General features: G+C 36.7%; 1 protein-coding gene across 1 annotated transcript; it reads left to right on the plus strand.

Moving 5' to 3' along the window:
• Nucleotides 1-492: 492 nt before the first annotated feature.
• On the plus strand, nt 493-20055 carry LOC132791836 (uncharacterized). Its single transcript, XM_060800930.1, has 5 exons — nt 493-1804; nt 6397-7152; nt 7307-7411; nt 7485-7588; nt 19137-20055. Exons 1-5 carry the CDS (start codon nt 1225-1227, stop codon nt 20004-20006), a joined length of 2415 nt encoding a protein of 804 aa, XP_060656913.1. The 5' UTR covers nt 493-1224; the 3' UTR covers nt 20007-20055.
• The last annotated feature ends 139 nt before the right edge of the window (nt 20056-20194 follow it).

The raw sequence follows: 20194 nt of genomic DNA on the forward strand, positions 1-20194 counted from the left end.
TGTCGTCATCAACGCGCCGAGGACAACTAATTTGCGGTCATAATAAAAGTTAATCTACTGACTCTTGGCGCTCTTGTTTGCCCACCAGCAACAACAACAATGTTGTTGTGTAGCTGCTGCAACAAATTGCGTGTGGACACTAAGAACTTATAGCCAAGGAAGCTTTCCTCCAAAATTGTACAAATCAGACAGCAAAGAATTTTATTATAATTTATTTTCTAAAATATTTAATTCGTAGTCTGCATTACAAGCTTTATCTATGTTGATCAGGCAACTTCAGAGCACGCAGCTTTTGAGGCAATGAAAAGATCTGGCAACGCTGCTTTGCATGCAAAGTTTGCAACTAACTATCGATAATCGATAAAATTGACGATCGGGATGCAGTATTTTTTCGGCTGGCAAAAGCGGGTCAGTAAAAACGGCAACATTAAAAGATGAGCCAGTCACATTAAAACGCAATTAAAAGATGAAGAAATACTACATATGTAGTTTTTGTTGCGAAAATTCATACAATTAAGATAAACTAAATATGTATTTAAAGTAATGCCACACACTTGCTATTAACATTTTGTTGTTATTTCAAGCATTATCGCTCAGTGTATGCTAAGCTAAGCCAAATAAAATTATGAATATATTTACTGAACACATTCCCATACCCAAGAGCGCAACTTGAGCCCACTGTGCGTAGTTCTAAAAAGGCGTGTTAGAGCAAGCCAGCAAATAGAGAGCGAAAGCGAGACAGCAACGACAATATGGAGGCACAGCCAAAAACAAAACACGTTGAAAAGCGAGCAACAAGAAAATTAAATTTTTATTGTTTTCACACAAATAAAATCAAATAAAAAGCGTACAACAATAACAGAGAAGAGACACGCACACACACACGCAAAGAGTGAAGAGAGAGCATTGTGTGTGTGTGTATGTATATATGTAATGAAAGGAGGACGTCACGTGCCACACATACAAAACACAAGTGCCACTGGGCAGGAGACGAGGACCAACCACCGTAGAGCAACCCCTAAAAATGTGTTGCTGCCGTTTTGCTTCTGGGATGCTGCGCTAGCCAGCCAGCAGCAGCGAGCACCAGTCAAGGCTTCTTCTTGTTCAGTACGAATCGAGCACTCGACGCGTACGCGGCGCGGCAGAAAGTAAAGAACTAAATCCGTGTAAAATCCGCAAGCATAGCACAGGCCAAGCAAATAGAAACAGTTGTGTTCTTTCGTAATGTCTACGGCGTTTCTCGTGGACAGTTTGTTGCATGCACAACAACAACAACAACAGCGCGCCCAGAGTTACAGTGAGAGTCAGTTGAAGTCAAGTCTGAGCGAGATGCTCCTGAGCCGCGGCCAGTCGACAGAGCCGACAGCTGAGAGACAGCCGGCACAGGAGGAACGCTCCAGCTCCAGTTCGAGTGAGTTGTTGTGCAGCTGCAATTGTGCGTTGGCCAAGCGGGGCTATAAATGTGATAAGTGTCGCGAATTGCGTGCGGAAAGTGTCGATAGCATTGAGGAAATGGAGCTGGAAGACGACGACGATGATGAGGATGACGATGAAATTGTCGCTGACATTGGCAGCATTGAGGCGCCACATTTGGACGATGATGAACTGCTCGACGATGAGCTGGACATGGAGACGTCGCGACGTGAGGCAATCAAAATGCCCAAACTCGAACCCAAGGAGGTCAATACGCCTCTTCCGAGTGGTGGCACTACGATCCTTAAGGATAACAACAGCAAACCGATACTCAAGTTCAGTGTGTCCGCCATTCTGGGAGACACGCGTGAAGGAGTTCGGGTTAGGAACGGTAAGATCGCAATAAACGCGGCTTGGCAATTAATTTGCCGTGGCTAATGCCAAACATAAACAATGGCAGAGAATATAAAACTGAATTCAAAATACAATTGCAATATGAAAATCCAAAAGAATAACAACTTGCCCCTTTGCAATTTCCATTTCAATTTCAATGTGCCACGGGGATCAGTTTATCCATTTTTTTATTGTGCTCCCTAAGCCCCTTGAGGCATTCACATTCTCGCAGGCTGTAAAAACACAACCAGACCTAATCATGTTTAAATTATTGTATCTCAGCCTCGCCTCGCCTCACCTCGATAAATGCGCATAAACCAGTTCAGCTTCCGTTTTCACTATCTCTGCTCGTCCTTTTTTTGCGGCTGCGCGTGCTACTTACACACACACATACGTAGAGGATCACAATGAGGGTTTATTGAGGGTCCTTTTTTAGCGTTGTGCATCGTCAAAAAGTAGGCGTGACAAATCGTCTATTAGTCAATGTAACTGCGCCGCAATTTTATCCATCTTTTTAGCATGTGAATTGCTTTTTCGAATTGCAATTGGATTGTGGGATTTTAATTGTCATGGCCTTTTATTAATGAGTAGGCTGACTTATTTTTTCCGTAGTTTTTTATGGCATTTTTTATGTGATTTTGTGGTGCAATTTTTTTGGCCAAAGATCATTTCGCATTTAGTAGATCGCATTTTATGACTAGAGCGTGGTCAGAGGTGGAAGAAAATAGATTATGAAAACATAATAATGATGATTATGCCAGAAGTAATCTACTATATAATAGAATAGAGGCTATTATTTGATCATTAATGATTGGAAAGCACATGAAAAAGAAAATAAATATATGTCATATAAATTAGAGATCAAATAAATACGTTAAATATGAACTGAAAACATTATTCATTATTAAAAGCAAATATATTTCTTTTAAACTTTTTTAAAGGTCTTTTAAGTAACACATGCAAGTAAATTGAATAGAAATCTATTTAAATTAAGTAATCTACTAATATACAACAATTTGTTTTTAACTTTGTGTAATTCCCTTAAATAATACACACAAATAAGTTCAAAATAAATCTATTTTCTTTTAATAGGGTTGTATTTGTTTTTTTTTTTAATGTTCCTATGTATCAATAGAAAGAGCAAAAGGAATCTTAAATGTTGAAATATTTAAATGATTAAATGATAATCATAAAAAAAAACAATAGATGATTGCAAATCAGAAAGATTTTGTTCTCAAAAAAAAATGTCAATATCTTGACAATTTTTTAGTTCGAAGAGAAAACATTGCTTTAAAAATACTCTAGATGTATTTTTCAACTTTATTATATTCAATAAAGATAAACAAAACTAAACTCTCAGACCGATACTGAAAACTTGGAACTTGTATTCATTAGTTTTGTCAACATCACTAAGAATAACTATCATAACTTAAAACAAGTAAGAAAGCTACAGTCGAGTGTACTCGACTGTGAGATACCCGCTACCCATTTGGAATAAAAGAAATATATTTTGCGGTATTTTCTCAAAATATACCGAAAATACTGCAAAAATACTAAAAATATACCGAATGGTATATTTGGTATATCGACATAGTACCGCATTCAAAATATACCATAGACGGCACAATATACCAGATTGTCAGCCAAAGCAACTCAGACCCCTAGTAAGTAGGCGCTTTTGCCCATACAAAAGTATTTCTTTAATAACTTCGACAATTTTTATCTGATTGCAACCAAATTTTCAGGAATCATAACTACTATAGTTATTATTGTATATACCAAAATTCGGAACTCTAACTTGTCATTCGATTTTTTTTTTGATTTGCGGGGGCGGAAGTGGGCGTGGCAAAAATTTGAAACAAACTTGATCTGCGTGCAAACATAACAAATGCTGTCGAAAAAAAATTATAGCTCTATCTCTTATAGTCTCTGAGATCCAGTGTTTCATACGGACAGACGGACAGACACACAGACGGACATGGCTATATCGTCTCGGCTGTTGACGCTGATCAAGAATATATATACTTTATAGGGTCGGAGATGCCTCCTTCTACCTGTTACATACATTTCCTGCCGGCACAAAGTTATAATACCCTTCTACCCTATGGGTAGCGGGTATAAAAAAAGGAATTGCAATTATAATTTCTGAAAGATTCCAAAAAAAAGACAATTGTAAATTTGAGCTTCAGTTGACAAATAAATGTCAAAGAACAATAAAGTAATTGAGATATACAATTCAACTGAATATACTTCATTACATATTTTGCTAGCAAGTTATTTATAAATTCGATTTTAATTCTTCATTTGAGTTAGAATCATTTCTTACAAACACTTTCTTTATAAGGATGGTCAACACAATAAGAAAATATCTCTATTGTAATACTTCGCATATAATTATAATCGCATAAAGTAATTTTGGGGAGCACTCAAACACTTAGGACTAATCCATTAGATATGTTAGCTTAATGGCGTTCCACTAATTGCCAATAAATAGAAACCAAGTGCGTTTACTTTCGCTAGAGTCGAAGGCCGCAAATGAACTTTTTGTGCCATAAAGCGATTGGGGCAAAGTTTTTGCCCAAAACTAACAGTTTTTCACGGGGTGGGGGGAAAATTTCCGTGGCACAGATGCAAAAGTGGCCAAAAAGCAGAAGCAGAAATAAAACAAACAATGCGAACAATTATAACTTAATTTGTGCGCTCATTAGGCACACATGTGGCCTAACACACACTTACACACTCACACTCCTCCACACACACTAACACACATGTGGAGCATGCCAAAAAGTTAAACCACAAAGACTTCAGCATCAAATTATATACACACAATGCGCCTGAAGAGGCGTTAATATGTTAATTGTTTCAGTCGCTCTAATCGAATTAAAATCATATCCTGCGTCTGTCAGTGTGTGTGTGTGTGCCCTTGTGTGTGTGTTTGTAAATAGCGACTGCTGCTGCTTTGGGGGTGTTTAATTAGAAAATGAAATGCAGCCGCAAAAGCGCCAAAATCTTTCCGCAGGCTAAACTCCTTAGCACTGAAATCAAAGGCACAAAACTTTTGGTTCAAATCAACGTCTGCTTCCAAGGTGTGTGTGTGCGTGTGTGTGTATGTGTGTGTGTGCGTGGGATTTGTTCAAAAGTTTTCAACGTGTTTGGGGGCTCTGTAAGGAACTGAGTGGAACTGAAAGCTGCGAGCTGTTTAATTATGCCAGTTTGACACTTCAAAGCAGCATCTGCCAAGCGAAAGGCGAATCACGGCCACAACTTATCTCTTAGTCTCACATGTGAAGGGTTGATTCCAAGACATGACTGTGGACGGGGGAGTGTGGGGACTTTGGGGCGTCAAGGAAAACACTTGAGCAAATCTTACCCAAGATCTTAAGCCTTTCCCTGAAGACCTTCTGTTCTTAAATTGGAATATAACATTTGCGGCTAATTTTAAATTATGCAATCATAAAGACTAATAAATAAATCTGATTTAAATCAAGTTACTACAGAAAATAAACTAAAGAAAAACACAAAATTAAATGGTACAATATTTTCGAGAAAAATTGATAAACTATACACAAAAAAAAAACGTAATCAGAAAAAAATATTGAATAAAAATTGAAACAAGAAAGTTTATTCTTAAATACAGATAAATATATATACCAATTATACCAAATTAATGTATTGCGAAAATACTGAAAGTATAACAAATGGTATATTTGGAACATTAATAAAGTACTACATGCAAAATATACCAGATTTTCCGCCAAAGCAACTGATTATGCGTTTTTCCATACAAAAGTTTTTCTTGTACAATTTTTATCCGATCGCAACCAAATTTTCGGGAATCATAAAAATATAGTTATTATTGTCTGTACCAAGACTCTAGCTTATGCATGTTTTTCGATTTTCTGGGTCGGAAGTGGGTATTTATGATGATATTTATTCTACATGCGTTCAAATATTTTAAGATTTCCTTTGTAACACACTAAATAAATCCGATTTATACTTAACATAGAAAAAAATATTAAACTCAGATTCAATTAATAATTTTAGTCTGTTTAGCATTTCAGTATTTTTTTTACTTATTCTAAAAACGATCAAATAAATGAGCTTTAGGTTAAACCCAAATCTGATCTGATATCAAATCAAGGCATCAAATACCTCAAATGAAAGCAATTTAAATTTCGATTCAAAAATATGTGATCTAATATTCTCAGCTTCATTTTAGACTTTGACAAATCATTCCACATTTTGTATATTATCACAATGATATGCCAAGGAATGCTCTATTAAATTTCTATTCATAACTGAAAGTTTAAAATTTGAAGTATGTTTATAATATGCAAATTTCATATCTCATAAACTTGAATACGACAAATCAAGTTCCAAAAAACAAACTTGATTTTTTTTGGTATTAAGTTTCTTTCAGTATGATTTATTACTTCAGTTGGAAATTTTTTATTTTTCGTTTAGCACTCTAATATTCTAAGATTTATTCTCTAGAGCATAGTCTTTTCGTTACTCTCTCTTTAGCTTTGTAAACCAAAGTCTTTCAACTAATAACCATCTCCTTTTGCTGGTGTTATTTGCTACCAACAGAGTTTATGCAACCGCAGCATATATGGCCTTATCTGCAACAGAACTTTATGCAGCAGCACACACATCAATATCACCAGCACCATCCGCAGCAGCAGCAGCAGCAACATCCCCAGCAACAGTCGGCGCCACCAACATCGCATCATCATCATCATCACCATCAGCAGCAGCAGCAGCAGCAGCAACACCATCAGGCATTGGTTGGACAGACGGCACTCGTTGGATTGCCGCATCCACTGCATCACCATGCACATGCCCATTTTCCGCATCCCGCATTTCTAACGCATCAGCAGCAACAGCAGCAACAACAACAGCAGCAGCAACATCACGGCAATAGTTGTCAACCGCAAACCACAGCAACGACGGCCGCATCCTCGTCGTCACCTGGCAGCACAATTAGTGATAGCGACAACAATCACAGCAACAACAACAACAACAATAGCTGCAGTAGTAATGGCAACATTGGACAGGATGGGCGACCGCATGAAATCGACAACAACGAGGACAACAGCAATCGAAGATTAACGCAAGAAAAGCAGCAGCAACTGTTGAGTGGACAAGCAACAGGCGGAGGAGGAGGAGGCGTGGGAGGCGTTGGACCACCAACAGCGCATCCAACGCCACCGCCTCCACCCCCGCCCATACATCCGGTGATTGCCAAGCCGATGCCCAGTCGCCCGACTCCGTTTCTGCCTCACACACTCAACCATCCGCATTTGCATTCGTTGCTGGCTCACTGTCGCAATCCCTACATGAGTGGTAAGCAGCTCCTCTCCTCTCTTCTAATCCTCTCTCTCTCTCTCTCTCACTCCTTCTCAATTTTGGGCACCCCATGGCGCTCATTAACAAGTGTTTGCCTGCATGTCTAATGCATTTCCCCATTCCGATTACACAAATTACATCCTCATTGCAGTTGGTGCCCAAGTATTTCCCCTGCCACCTGGCCAGGGATTTCCCTGGGCGCACTCGACACGTGGAAAGCCAAGGCGTGGCATGATGCGGCGTGCCGTCTTCTCAGGTTCGTGGCATGGGTTGCTTTAATCCCCTTCAATGTGTTTAATCACATGTTGCACTTTTGTCTCGCTCCACAGATTCGCAGCGAAAAGGATTGGAGAAACGTTTCCAGCAGCAGAAATATATCAGCAAACCAGATCGAAAGAAACTCGCTGAGAGATTGGGTCTTAAAGACTCGCAGGTGAGCTAAGATTTTATTTTCAATTATTTGGTTATTAATTAGAAATTAAAATATAAAAAAAGTGCCAAATTTTTGCTGTTTAACTTTCTTATAAATGTGTCAATTTATAAGACAGTTAAGATAGTAAGTGAAAGACTATGATATATAATATACCAATCATATCATATGATATATAAGATGATACGATTTGATATGATGAGATATGATTAAGATGATATTATATGATATCATATTCTTAACCGAAAGTTTAAAATTAGGAAAGTGTCTATGATTCCTACTAAAATACTTATATGATATGATATAAATTTAGACAGTGTCTTTGAATTATTTTAAATAATCATGTATTAAAAAGTTAGTTCAGAAGAGTGAATATAACATAATATAATAATATTTAATATTTTAAAGTTTTAACTAAAAGATTACAAACTAAAGTGTGAGAATTTCAAGAGTGATATCTTTAATATATCATATTCCTAACCGAAAGTTTACAATTATGAAAATGTTTGATTCAAGTTTACCTTTAATTTTTGTGAGTATGTCTCTGATTGTTCTTTAATATTTAATATTCCTAGTTTACAATTGAAAAGAGGTCTATAATTCTTTCGAAACGTTTAAAGAATGGTTATGATATATGAATTAAAGTTCTTTAATATTCTACAATTTTAATTGAAAGTTTAGAATATAATAAATGAGTCTAATATATACCAATGATCGCTATTCAGAATTTCATATTCTTAATAAAAGATTATACTTTAAAGAGTGGCTAATATTTCTCATCTTAAACATACATTTTACATTCTAAGCAATTCATTTAATTTATTTTTTATTAAGTTGAAATCTTCAAGACTGATTTGCTACTGAGTACTCTTTAATATATCATATTCTAAACTGATTTTTTATTAAGAAATGCTCTTTCATAATTTATACCATTAACTGAAAGTTTAGATCTTAAAATGAGTCTACGATTCATTTAAAATCTATTTATTGAAATGCCCTTTAATATATCATATTCTTAACTGAAAGTATACATCTTAAAGTGTAGCTATGTTATGCCAATAAACCGCTCTTTAATTTGAAATAACCCCGAAACTGGAATTGCGCTAATTCCAAGTTTGCATGAGAGCCAATCAAATAATACAAACTCCGACGAGACGTGCTCATAATAAACTTGCTTTATAATGCTTTTATGAATATCATTTTTAAGCACGCATAAACATTTTTCAAAAACTTTTCAAATCAGCTTCCACAACAACAACAACTAGAACAACAATAATAATACAAAAGAATAAGAACAACATGAAAATATAAAATAAGCACACACATAAGGGAAAATAAAACTCCGCCCTTTAAGTGGCAAGTGGAATATCGAAAAGCTCTCAGCAATGGCTGCGCACACCAAAAATGGAAGCAGCATCAAGCTTATAAAGCGGGGAGCGGATGAAGAGAAGGAGGGGGAGAGAGGGACTGGGCGTGCTTCCTTTAAATGCGCAGTCGCTTGTCTTCAACCAACATACATACATATATAGAGTATACAACACGCATACTCACACATACACATAAAGGTCGCCCTGTCAGCGAAATACGTATAATGAAATTATAACGAGCTATAAGAAATTCATTTCTCCTTTTTGAAAAGCCAGACGCAAAGAATCGCGAATCCTGAAGCAAAAGCAGCAGCAGCAGCTCTTATTGATTGCGTGTAGCCGGGCATAATTAAGCTGATTCCTTCTTTATTTTCATTTTCATCTTTCCTCTTTTTATTTTACTTACTTTTTTGCCAAAAGCTGAAAAGCGGCCGAAAATATAAAGAAAGGTTCAGTAAAGTTTAAGACGGTGGAAAATATAAAATTACAGCATTAAGTGGATGGGAAAAAGGCAATTGATCAGACTAATCTTAATGGATAGACAATTATTTACATAAATATGAAAACTAAGAAAGTAAATTCTTAAAAGATAATTCAATAAAACATGTTTAATCATTGAAAATTAATATAATATTATTACCACTAAGAACTTTAAGAGTGTTAACAACATAAGTATCGCATGTCCAAATAATAATTTCAAATATGAAATGGATTTTAATGTTAATATGCAGAGTTTAGTGGATGAGAAATATGAAATGGATCTTATTATTCCAGATAGAGATTAAAAAATGGATAATTATTTAAATAGGAATGCCGACTAACTAAATTTTTTTTTTAAGACAAGATATTTAAACATTTCTATTCATTTAAAATTAATACAAAATGGTTACAAAAATTTTTTTAAAAATTTATACAATATTAGATTGAGATTAAATAATAATAAACTTTAAAGCTGTGAGAAATATGATTTCAATATTATATGCAGCGATTAGTAGATGGATAATAATTTAAATACAAATACTGACAAAGTGAAGTTTTGCCTTTAAAAACAAGAAGTTATCACATTTGTTATCTCTGAAAATTAATTGAATAGAATGAATATACCAAATATGTATAATAAAAGTAAATTTCAAAGATTAGAAACTTTTCAACTTCTTTTTTAGAATGAATATATTATATCATTATAAAAAAGAAGTTGGAAATTAATCTATTATAGCATTCTAAAATAGAAGTTGAAAAGTTTCTAATCTTTAAAATTTACTTTTACAATATTTTTTATATGAATTCTATTCAATCTCTAGGCCGATTATTACTAGGTCAAATGTAATAATTTAAAATTGTACTTACCCAATTGTACTACCCAATGTAGAGGTGTAAAAAATTGAATTCACATTCGTACAATAATTTTGGTTGCATGGCTGCATGAAGAATTAAGAAATCAATTTATTATACCTTGCGAAGAGAAAATAGAATTGAAGAATACTCAAATTGAAATACTGACAAAGTGAAGTTGTGTTATACATATATCATGCTAGCGTATTATTTGATATTAGTTTATTGAAATTTAACTTGAATACTAATTCATATCTCAAATTGTTACGAGCTGTATTTAGCCGCAAATTATGAGCTCGATTTAAATGCATAATTTTACTACCCCATAAAGGGGTCTCTATAAAAAAATACGACTTCGCAATTTCCACAGCGACGTTTTTCGCATGACTGCTGCTGCTGTTGTTGGTGTTGCTGCTACAAATGTGGCATGACCAATTTGGCCTTGTCACAATGTAATCGATCACAACTCAATCAAAGGACAACTGCGAGTTGTCAGCAGCCGTCGGAGATGACTGAACTGATGATGAGGAACTGCAGCCGCTGCTGCCGTCGGCAATTGACAGTCGAATGATGATGGTGACAATTTTATGCCAAATTAGTGCAGCTCTTTTTTCTCGTTTTCCGCTAACAATGCAACTGCATATAATTCATAAAAATTTCATAATTACGCAATAAGCGTGTCCAGTTGCATTTGTCCGTTTGCCAGACAAGAATTCATCATCATCATCAACTCACGCCCCTTTTTTACGCTCAGTTGCCTGCTGCTGATGAGTCGATCGATCATATGCAACCTAATGATCTTATAATGCGAACCATGTGCTCGAAACTACATGAATAGATTGACTTTGTTCAAACCACTGCGATTCATTTGGTAGTTACCTAAGAGAACTCTTATGCAAAAAATAATCTCTTGGTATTACATAATGATGATTACCTAAAGATCATTAAAATGAATATATCGATTTTAGTATTTGTGCCTTGAGATCGTTTTGAATGATTTTGCGGTATTCAAAGTATTTTAATTACTTTTGTAGAATCTTTTTAGAAACAGATTTCTTTTTTTTAAATATTTATATTTCACAAGTGAGCTCTAAAATAAGTACTGCTCAGCATTATAATATTGAAAATGGGAAACACAGAACATGATTATACTTTAGTTATATGTACGAGTAACTACTAAAACATTATTTTTATAAAATTCTAAAGAGTCTTTCTTCTTCAAAGCAAATCATACTCTATATACTCGTAAATCATGTTCTATGTTATATACTTCTCATTTTTTCTAAGGCCCTTGCAGTGCTTGGTCTTACAATTATTTTACGATTATTGTCCGCAGCGCTCTCAGCCATTAATCTGAGTTGGCAAAAAAAAAAAAATATAGTACAAAGCTGTAGTACTTTGTACTTTTCATCGAGTGGAAAAGAAAAGCAAATCAAAGCATTCATCAATTGCACTTTACCAAAAATGGGAAAATGGCAAAATGAAAATGTCGACGGGATGGCGTCAGAAACAAAGAGCCAAAGAACCCTAAAAGAGAACCGTTTAAAAAATGTGCAAAAATGTCAGAAAAACTCACAGTCAAATCGCAGCAGTTGGTCCAATGTCCAATGTCCAAGGCTGGACCCAACTCCCAGATTCCCGCTCCCCGCTCTCCTTATAAAGTGGACAAAGTGTTGTCCAGCCGTCGGCGATGGCGACACCGGCTCCATTAACAGCTTCAAAGTGGGGAAAGAGAACTTGTGGTTGGACTGTGAAATTTTTTTAGAGTGTGGGTGATGAACGAGTGTGGATATTCACACTCAAGTGACACACACACACGTACACAGTAGAGTATGAGTCAGTGTGTGTGGATTGCAATGCAACGCGTGTCGTGGCGCCTAGTTGTATGCAACATGATTTAAGGACTTTGCCTCGCATTTGTATTTCTCTTGCTGCACTTTTTGTTGTTCGCTGCTGTTCATTTGCTGCACGCTGCCCTTTTGTCGGACGCCACGTCATAAATTTTCCCCCTTCGAGTGTGAAATGCACCTAGAATGCCTCCAGAGTTTGGGAGCTTGGCTTTGGCTTTTGGAGTCGCGTGCCTTGCGGTTGACAATCGTTGCATTGATGGCAACCAAAACCGCTCAGGTGATTCATCATTTCGAGTGTTGTTCATTGCAACTTTTATTGCGATTTTAACAAACGCACTCAAAGCTCGAAAATTGGTCCAGCGAGAATTTTTATTGCAGTGCAATTTATGTGAGCGATGTACAAACGAAGTGCTTCTGCTATACACATTACACATAAAACATTGTAAAACACTTTCAATTAAATAATAAGTTTAACTTTGTTTCTTTTTTCTTTTCTTTTCACTCTCTGTTTTGTTGCAAGCTTTTTTTCTTGCTCCTGTCTCTTATCGATATCATTTCATTCATTTCAATTATCGATATATTTGTTGTGCTAATAATGGTCACACTCTTTCGATAGTTTTCTTTGCACGTATATCGTATGGTAAATATGGCTGCTCTCGTAACTGCATTTGACAGTTAGCAGCCTCATAATCTGGCTGAGATAAATTTAATTGCCATTAATAGCACACTTCAAATAGCAACCACAACAAAAAAAAACGCTGAAATGAAAATAACTTGAGGGCAAATTCAATACTCGAAGTTGATTTGCATTTTTAAATCAGAGTTCAAGGAATCGTGAGATCACTAAACGAGTTGGTTCTTTAGCATCCCTGCAAGCAAAACAGAAACACACACAAACACACCCGCACACGCACACACACACACAAAGAGAGACACACGTGTCAAAGCTATGGCAAATGCCTGGCAGCAACTTTTTAAGTGTCATGTCCAAAACAAATTCGTCTGTTTTTGATTTGTCCAAAAATGGGGGAAACTCGCAGCGCAAAAAAAAACAGCACCAACCAAGCAGACAGTGGGAAAATCCTTAATATCAATTGTGGAAACTCAGTGCTCAGGCTCTCTTCGCTTTTGGAATTTTCACGTTATAAATATTTTTATCTTTATTTCATTTGTCTGGCACTGCGAGGGCGAAACGAGCCCGAGGGAAAGGGGAGATGGGATAAGGGAGGATTACTCCACACATTTGTGGTATTCTTTTTTTTATGTTTTGTATTTCCCATTTTATTTGTTTGTCATTTCGATTTCGTCTGCGTTTTATTTACTCGCCGGCGAAGGCTTTAAATCAAATTGAATGATAAATAAGCTGTGAAATAAAAGAGCGAGAGAGCTTACTTGTATAATATATAGAGAGAGCACTATAAGCAGTAAAAATAACTGACTTTTGGTTGGTCTTTTCTGTCGTCTGTTTTGCTTGTTTTTTATGAGTCTTGTTATCGCCTTAATGGCCAGACAGCATTCTTTTGTTTTTTTGGTGGGAGACATCTGCAATTGATTTAAGGAAGGAAAAGATATTAATTCCATTTATCACTTGTTCAAGTCAACATATGACATTTTTCTTAGACGTCTGCCACAATTCGCATGGCAATCAAAAAGCACTTTTGCAGAACACAAAATGCGTTCATAACTCGAATTTCATTTGTCTTGCAAAAACGATTGAGAAACACATTAAAAACCATCATTTGCAACTTTGGTTACAAAATAAATTTATGACAAATTGCTAAATAAATGCCAGTAAAATTGAGAGCAAAAGAGAGAGAGAACTCGGTTCAGATTTCCACACACACACACAGGACATTGGCCAGTCGAGTAACACAATTTTGTTGGTAACCCGAAACGGCTCTGGAAATGACTTTGGCAAATAGTAGCAGACTATTTAATACGCTATTACGCAGCATATCGAATGACATGCCAGGAGACAAAGTCACCCCCAAGTAGCAATTGTGCCTCATTAGTTAACATATGTTGCCAACCCAGACTCACACTTTATCTTCCTCTCTCTCTCCCTCTGCCCCCTCTCAACACTGTTTGCATCTCCAACTCCAACTCTGAATCTGATTCCGAGTCTAACTCGAAACAAACAACAGCTTGTGCTCATTGCCAAAGTCAATTTTCGGCAAAAAAGGGAGCCAAAACAATTTGTAGCCAAACTGACTCTGAGCAAACCAATTTCCACCACTTAAACTCCATTTACCCCTCGTCTATGTTTTTCTTTCACTTTGCCAGCTTTATAAAAACTTCTAGCAAATGATATCCGCTTTATGCTGGCGGAGCGTGTGTCTGAAAAATATGTTACATGGCTGCCGAATGTGGCTCAAACTAGTTGAGCACAATGTGTTGAATATCTCGAGTCCTTAACGAAATTGGGAATCAAGACTAAATTGCTCTCGTTTAGATAATTGATTTGACTCTTAAACACCACGAGTTTTGTGTAAAAGTCGGGAATTAAATGATTTTTATAAACAAACTCTTTTATTTATTCTTTATATTTTTGTAAAAGAAAATAATATTTTTAAACTAGAAAACATACTATATTAACAACAATGTGATTCCTGAAAATTTGATTGCCATCAGATAAGAAATGTGGAACTTATTTAAGAAACGGTTTTTTTTGGGTCTTAGTAGCTTTATCTCACAATCTGGTATATTTCATACTATATAGTATATTTTGAATGTATTTGTATATTAATATACCAAATATAGCCTTGGGTAGCACACCCGACTGTAGCTTTTTTACTTGTTTACTTTGAATAAAGCTGAGTCTCATACCTCTTGATTAGCACATTGGATTTTTTAATAAGTTTTGGAATTATTTTTCTCTTTTTAAATGATTTCAAAAAGGAACCATTTCGTACGAAAAACAAAAAATTAACGAACTTATATATTTTGTCACGAAACATAAAAAGTTACTGAAATCAATCTTAACTCAAAATATAGTGCTAGTCCACATCTATAAAATTAAGCTTTAGTTATTTTTAAAATAGTTTCAGTTTATGTTTCTTGACTGTACATTTTTAGCCAGAGAATTATCCATATGTCTATTTACAATACAATAAAATACGAGTATATTGGGCAAATAAATCTTTCCAAATTAAACAGATTAGAAAACAAAAACTAAATAAATGTTAGCATGTGCACAGTCTTATTATTACACTAAATTGTAATGTAAAGAAAAACAAAATAAAGACAATAGTATAATCCAATTTTAGATGAAAATTATATTTAGAGAAAATTTCATAAGTAAACCGACAATAGATTATAAATTTCTGTTTTAAGACTTAAAAAGTTTAAAATGCCATTGAAAGTGTTAATTTTATACTAATAATTAGGTTTATCATAACAAAAGCAAACAGCCATTAAGTAACTATTATCATATGTTATAATCTGAATTATTCAGACTGCAAATCCCTTAATTGTTTTGAACAGAATGCAAATGAACAAGCGAGCAAAAAGTCATTTGCTTACATTTTCATATTGTGTATTAATTTGTGGACAAAAACACATTCATTGTTCAGCATGTAAATTAATAATGTACTAGAAAAACATGGCAAATAAATGTATACGCATTTCAATTGCCACTAATTGTTTCTACAATATTATTACGATTATTATGTTAGATTCTTCAATTAAATGCAGATTGCGAGAGTTCAGTTTCGAGTTGCATTTGATAGGTCAGTTATTTAATTATTTCGAAGTTGTGCATTAATTAGCTCTATGTGAGGTGATTCGGGACAGAACTTGACTTGGCTCTTGTTATTTGTTGAGCCAAAAGGCAAGCTATTAAAAGCCAGAGCAAACATCATAATTTCAAGCTCATTAAACTTGGAAGTAAAGCATAGATTAAAGAAGAGTGGGAGGAAGGGAGATGGAGATGGAGCCACATTTTCCAGTCGACTTTCGACTTTTTGCACGGTCCGTTCACCCCGATACCGAGACGCATACTAAATTGCACGCTTTATAATTAATTTCCATCAAAAACAGACGACGAAAGGACGCACACAGGACGAAAACGGACAACGGACGAAGGCTGGCTCACAATTCGGGTTGGGCCATAATCATTAATCTTATCGCCGCCTGAGCTTATTATTTCAATTGCTGCTGATGTTGTTTGAGACGAGAGAGAGCGGTTGGGTGGGGCGGGGGGTGGTGAATTGCTTGGGTGGGTGTGCAACTGCCGTTGGAAAATTCAATGACCGGAAGTAAGTAAAACAGCAAATCCCAAAAAAGACTCGCCACGTGGCCAAAACGCAGAGGGGGGTCGAAGACTCAAACTAGAGCCAGAGGCAAGGCGACGATGTTAAGCTCCTCGGTACAATCTCTGCGGTTAATCGCTTGTTCAACATGTCAGCACTTTTCCACTTTGCTGCTGTTATTGTTGTGGTAATTGTTGTTTATTTATTTATATGCCGAGCGATTATATCGAGTACTTGCTTGCTAATCCCTGCAGTTCTCATACATCACATTTAACATTGCAATATTGCAAAATTCTGAACAAATTGTGAGAGGTAAGAGCTGTGTTAAAAGTGCAGCCTTCCTGCTCTTACCATTTTAGTTAAGTCTAGACTAGACTAGACTAGATAAAAGCTAGCTTTGTATACCGACTTATTGTACAAACTTTAGCCTTTCAGCTCTTAGTTTTAGTTCTAGACTGAAGGTTGATAGTACTATATATGTGTTCTTTCTGAAGAAATTGAGAACTGTGCAAAAGCAACCTTCTCCTCTTACTATTTAGTAATGCTAGCTAGTCGTGCAAATAGATTATATATATATAATGTAAATAAATGTAGAATATATAAAACTTAGCTGTGTGCACCGTCTTATTGTTCACTGAAATTGTAAGAGGAAAGCTATGTTAAAACTACTATTAAAATCAAACTATTTATGTTTAGTCAGAAAATAAATAAATTTACATCGACTAGGGATAATTATCAACCACAAATGAGCTTAGCTTTCTAGCTCTTACTGCTTGGACTGAGCTCTGACAGTTTAGTGAGGCAATCAGTTAATTAACGTTAATCAGATCGATTTTGGAGTTCTATTGAGTTCTTATTGATTAAATTCTAATATAGAGTTAAAGCTGTGAAATACCTACAGCCTTCTACCTCCTACCATTTTAGATACTTAGTCATCTTGCTATTGCAATACTTCGAAGCTCCGTCTCATGACATGTGGGGAAAAATGCAATGACGAAAAATTTCAGACTTTTGCCTCTTACAATTTTAGTTAGTGCTGAAAACGGGATTCATAAAAGTTTACCATCTTATATATTGTAAAACGAAATTGTACGCGATACGCTGAGTAAAATCTACAACCTTTAAGCTATTGACGTTTCTGATTAGTCAGAAAATAAATTATTTAATGTAGGCTAAGTCTAAGGCTAAGGCTACTGTGCAAAGGAAAGCTGGCCTTGTAACAAACTGCAGCCTTTTGGCTTATACCAACAAAATTGTGCAACAAAATTGTAAGAGCTACGCATCGTAAAAACTCTTACTGTTTGAGCTGAACATAGATAGTTTAGTTAGTCAGTAAGTTAATTAGAAAGATTTTTGTGTTCAATCTTTTTTATTGAATTTATAATAGTTAAGACTTCAGAAAAGCTGCAGCCTTCCAGCTCTTACCATTTCAGTTACTCAATCATATAGTCAATGCAATATTCTGCAGATCTTTTTCACTGCACGAGGAAAATAATAGAGGTTCTCTGTATAAAAAGTGTAGCCTTCCAGCATTTCAGTTACTGAATCATGTTGCCTTTGCAATATTCTGGAGTTCTTTCTTATTGCACGATAAAATTAATAGAGACTCACTGTGTAAAAAATGTAGCCTTCCAGCTCTTACCCTTTCGCATTAGTCAGCTATACCGTTAAAATGAGTAATTAATATAGGAAAGGAAACTGCTAGTTAGTTAGTTCTGTCTTATTGAACAAGGAAAGAGATACGCTTTTTAAAACCTTTAGCCTTCTAAGTAAGACCTTTCAAGCTTTGTCTTGATACTTCAGCAAATCATCACAAACAGATTAATAATTATAGGCTATGTTGAACGTGCACAATTTGCGCTTTAATTTTCAATTAAATCAAAACTAATTATGAGATGAGTTGCTGTATTTTGGAGACTGGCAGTCCTATAAATTGTTGCAAACTTGTTGCCCTGTGCGCCTGGCAACAAAGTGCGAGTCTCCCGCTGTGTCCTAGACAGGCGAAGGACAACAAGAGCACAACAACAAGTCAGGGCAGAGCAGAGGTAAACACCCATTGAATAATAACTCAAAAAACAGTCGCAAACTTAGCAGCAGCAACAACAACAACAACTACAGGAAGAAGCATGGTTGTCAGGGTGTGTGAGGCAGGGTTGCCAGCATGCCTGCAATTTGCTTTGAGTGTTTGGCGTCCTACTTGTCTCTTAGTGTCCCTGTCACATGCAGCAAACGCACATAAACACACGATGGGCTTACAGCACTTTTGCTGGACCAACTTTTAATCGGCACAGTGTGACAAACTGACAAAATGTGTGCAGCATGTAGTTGAGTGCATTTCAAATGCAGTTGGTGACACTGTGCGGCCTCTCTAATCAATTTGTTGCCGCTAAGCAAATGCCTCTCTCATTTGCATTTATTATGGATTTGCCAGGCATCTGTTGTTGGCATTGCAGTTTGAAACTTTTGCCCCGGCCACACCCACACACACGTCACCGCCTCCTTCCGTTCATCACACACTTCCATCCCCTTTTTAGCCACAGAAAACTTTAGCCGAAAAGTTGAATTGACCGAAGAGCGACGGCCATGAATTTTATCCTATGCCTGTGGTTATGAAAACTTTTTTGGGGCCAAATCCTTGTCTACTCAACGCAGCTGCAGCGGACAGTTGAGCAGAGTCCTTGGACAGCAATCCATCCAAAAAAAAGAAGAAGAAAACTTTAACATTTTCAATTTACCCATTTCATCTTTGCAGGTAAAAATTTGGTTTCAAAATCGCCGCATGAAATGGCGCAACTCGAAGGAGCGCGAACTCTTGGCCAACGGCGGCTCACGCGACCAAACGCTGCCCAACAAGAACAACCCGAATCCGGATTTGTCCGATGCCAAATGCGATCGCCCCTTGACGCCGCTCTCCCCCTCGCTGCTCTCGCCCAATGGCAGCGCCAGCACACCGCCACCGTCATTAACAGCAGCAGCTGCTGGGAAGGATGAGCTGACATCGGCAGCAGCAGCAGCAGGAGGAGGCGGAGCTGCCTTGGCTGTCACACCCAAATCACCGCAATCGCAATCTCAGACAGCGAGCAGCAGCAGCTCACCCGTTGAGGGTGCTCCGACGCCAACATCGTCCTCTGGCTATGGGATGCAAATCAGTTCGCCGCCGCCGCTGCTCACCAGCATCAAGATGAGCGATCAGTCAGCCACGCCCACACCAACGCCCACCACAACGGTCTCCTCGGCTGCCTCATCGCCACCCGGCGTGGCCGAATTCCAGGCCAAGATCAATGCGGAAATGCAAAAGCAATTGGTTGCCGCCGATCTGAAGTTCAAGCTGGAGACGAGCATCCAAGAGGCGAAGCAACGACGCTTCGAGCAGCTGCAGCAACTTCATCATTCACCGCATTTCACAGCCATGCGAGAAGTTGAGCTGGCTGCTGCAGCAGCTGCTGCTCAACTGCATCATCATCACCAACAACAGCAACAACAACAACAGCAACAGCAACAACAATTGCAATCGACGCCGACTTCAGCGGCGCATTTCCAGAGTGCAGAGTTCATGAAGCTCTACTACGATGAATACGATGACTCCAACTCGGATAGCGATGAGGAAATAAGCGTTACGTGATTGCCAAAATTGGCAGCAAGAGAGCGCATTGTAAATACTCGATATATAATATATATGTTTAGCACTTTTAATTGTACATTTTATGCTCTTATAAACTAATCCATTAATTCATTAATTATTGCATTAATTTATTGTACTTAACGTGTGTATATTTCATTCGAATTTAAATTCAAATACACATACAAACA

Source organism: Drosophila nasuta, chromosome 3, assembly GCF_023558535.2.
Source record: "Drosophila nasuta strain 15112-1781.00 chromosome 3, ASM2355853v1, whole genome shotgun sequence".
NCBI lineage: Eukaryota > Metazoa > Arthropoda > Insecta > Diptera > Drosophilidae > Drosophila > Drosophila nasuta.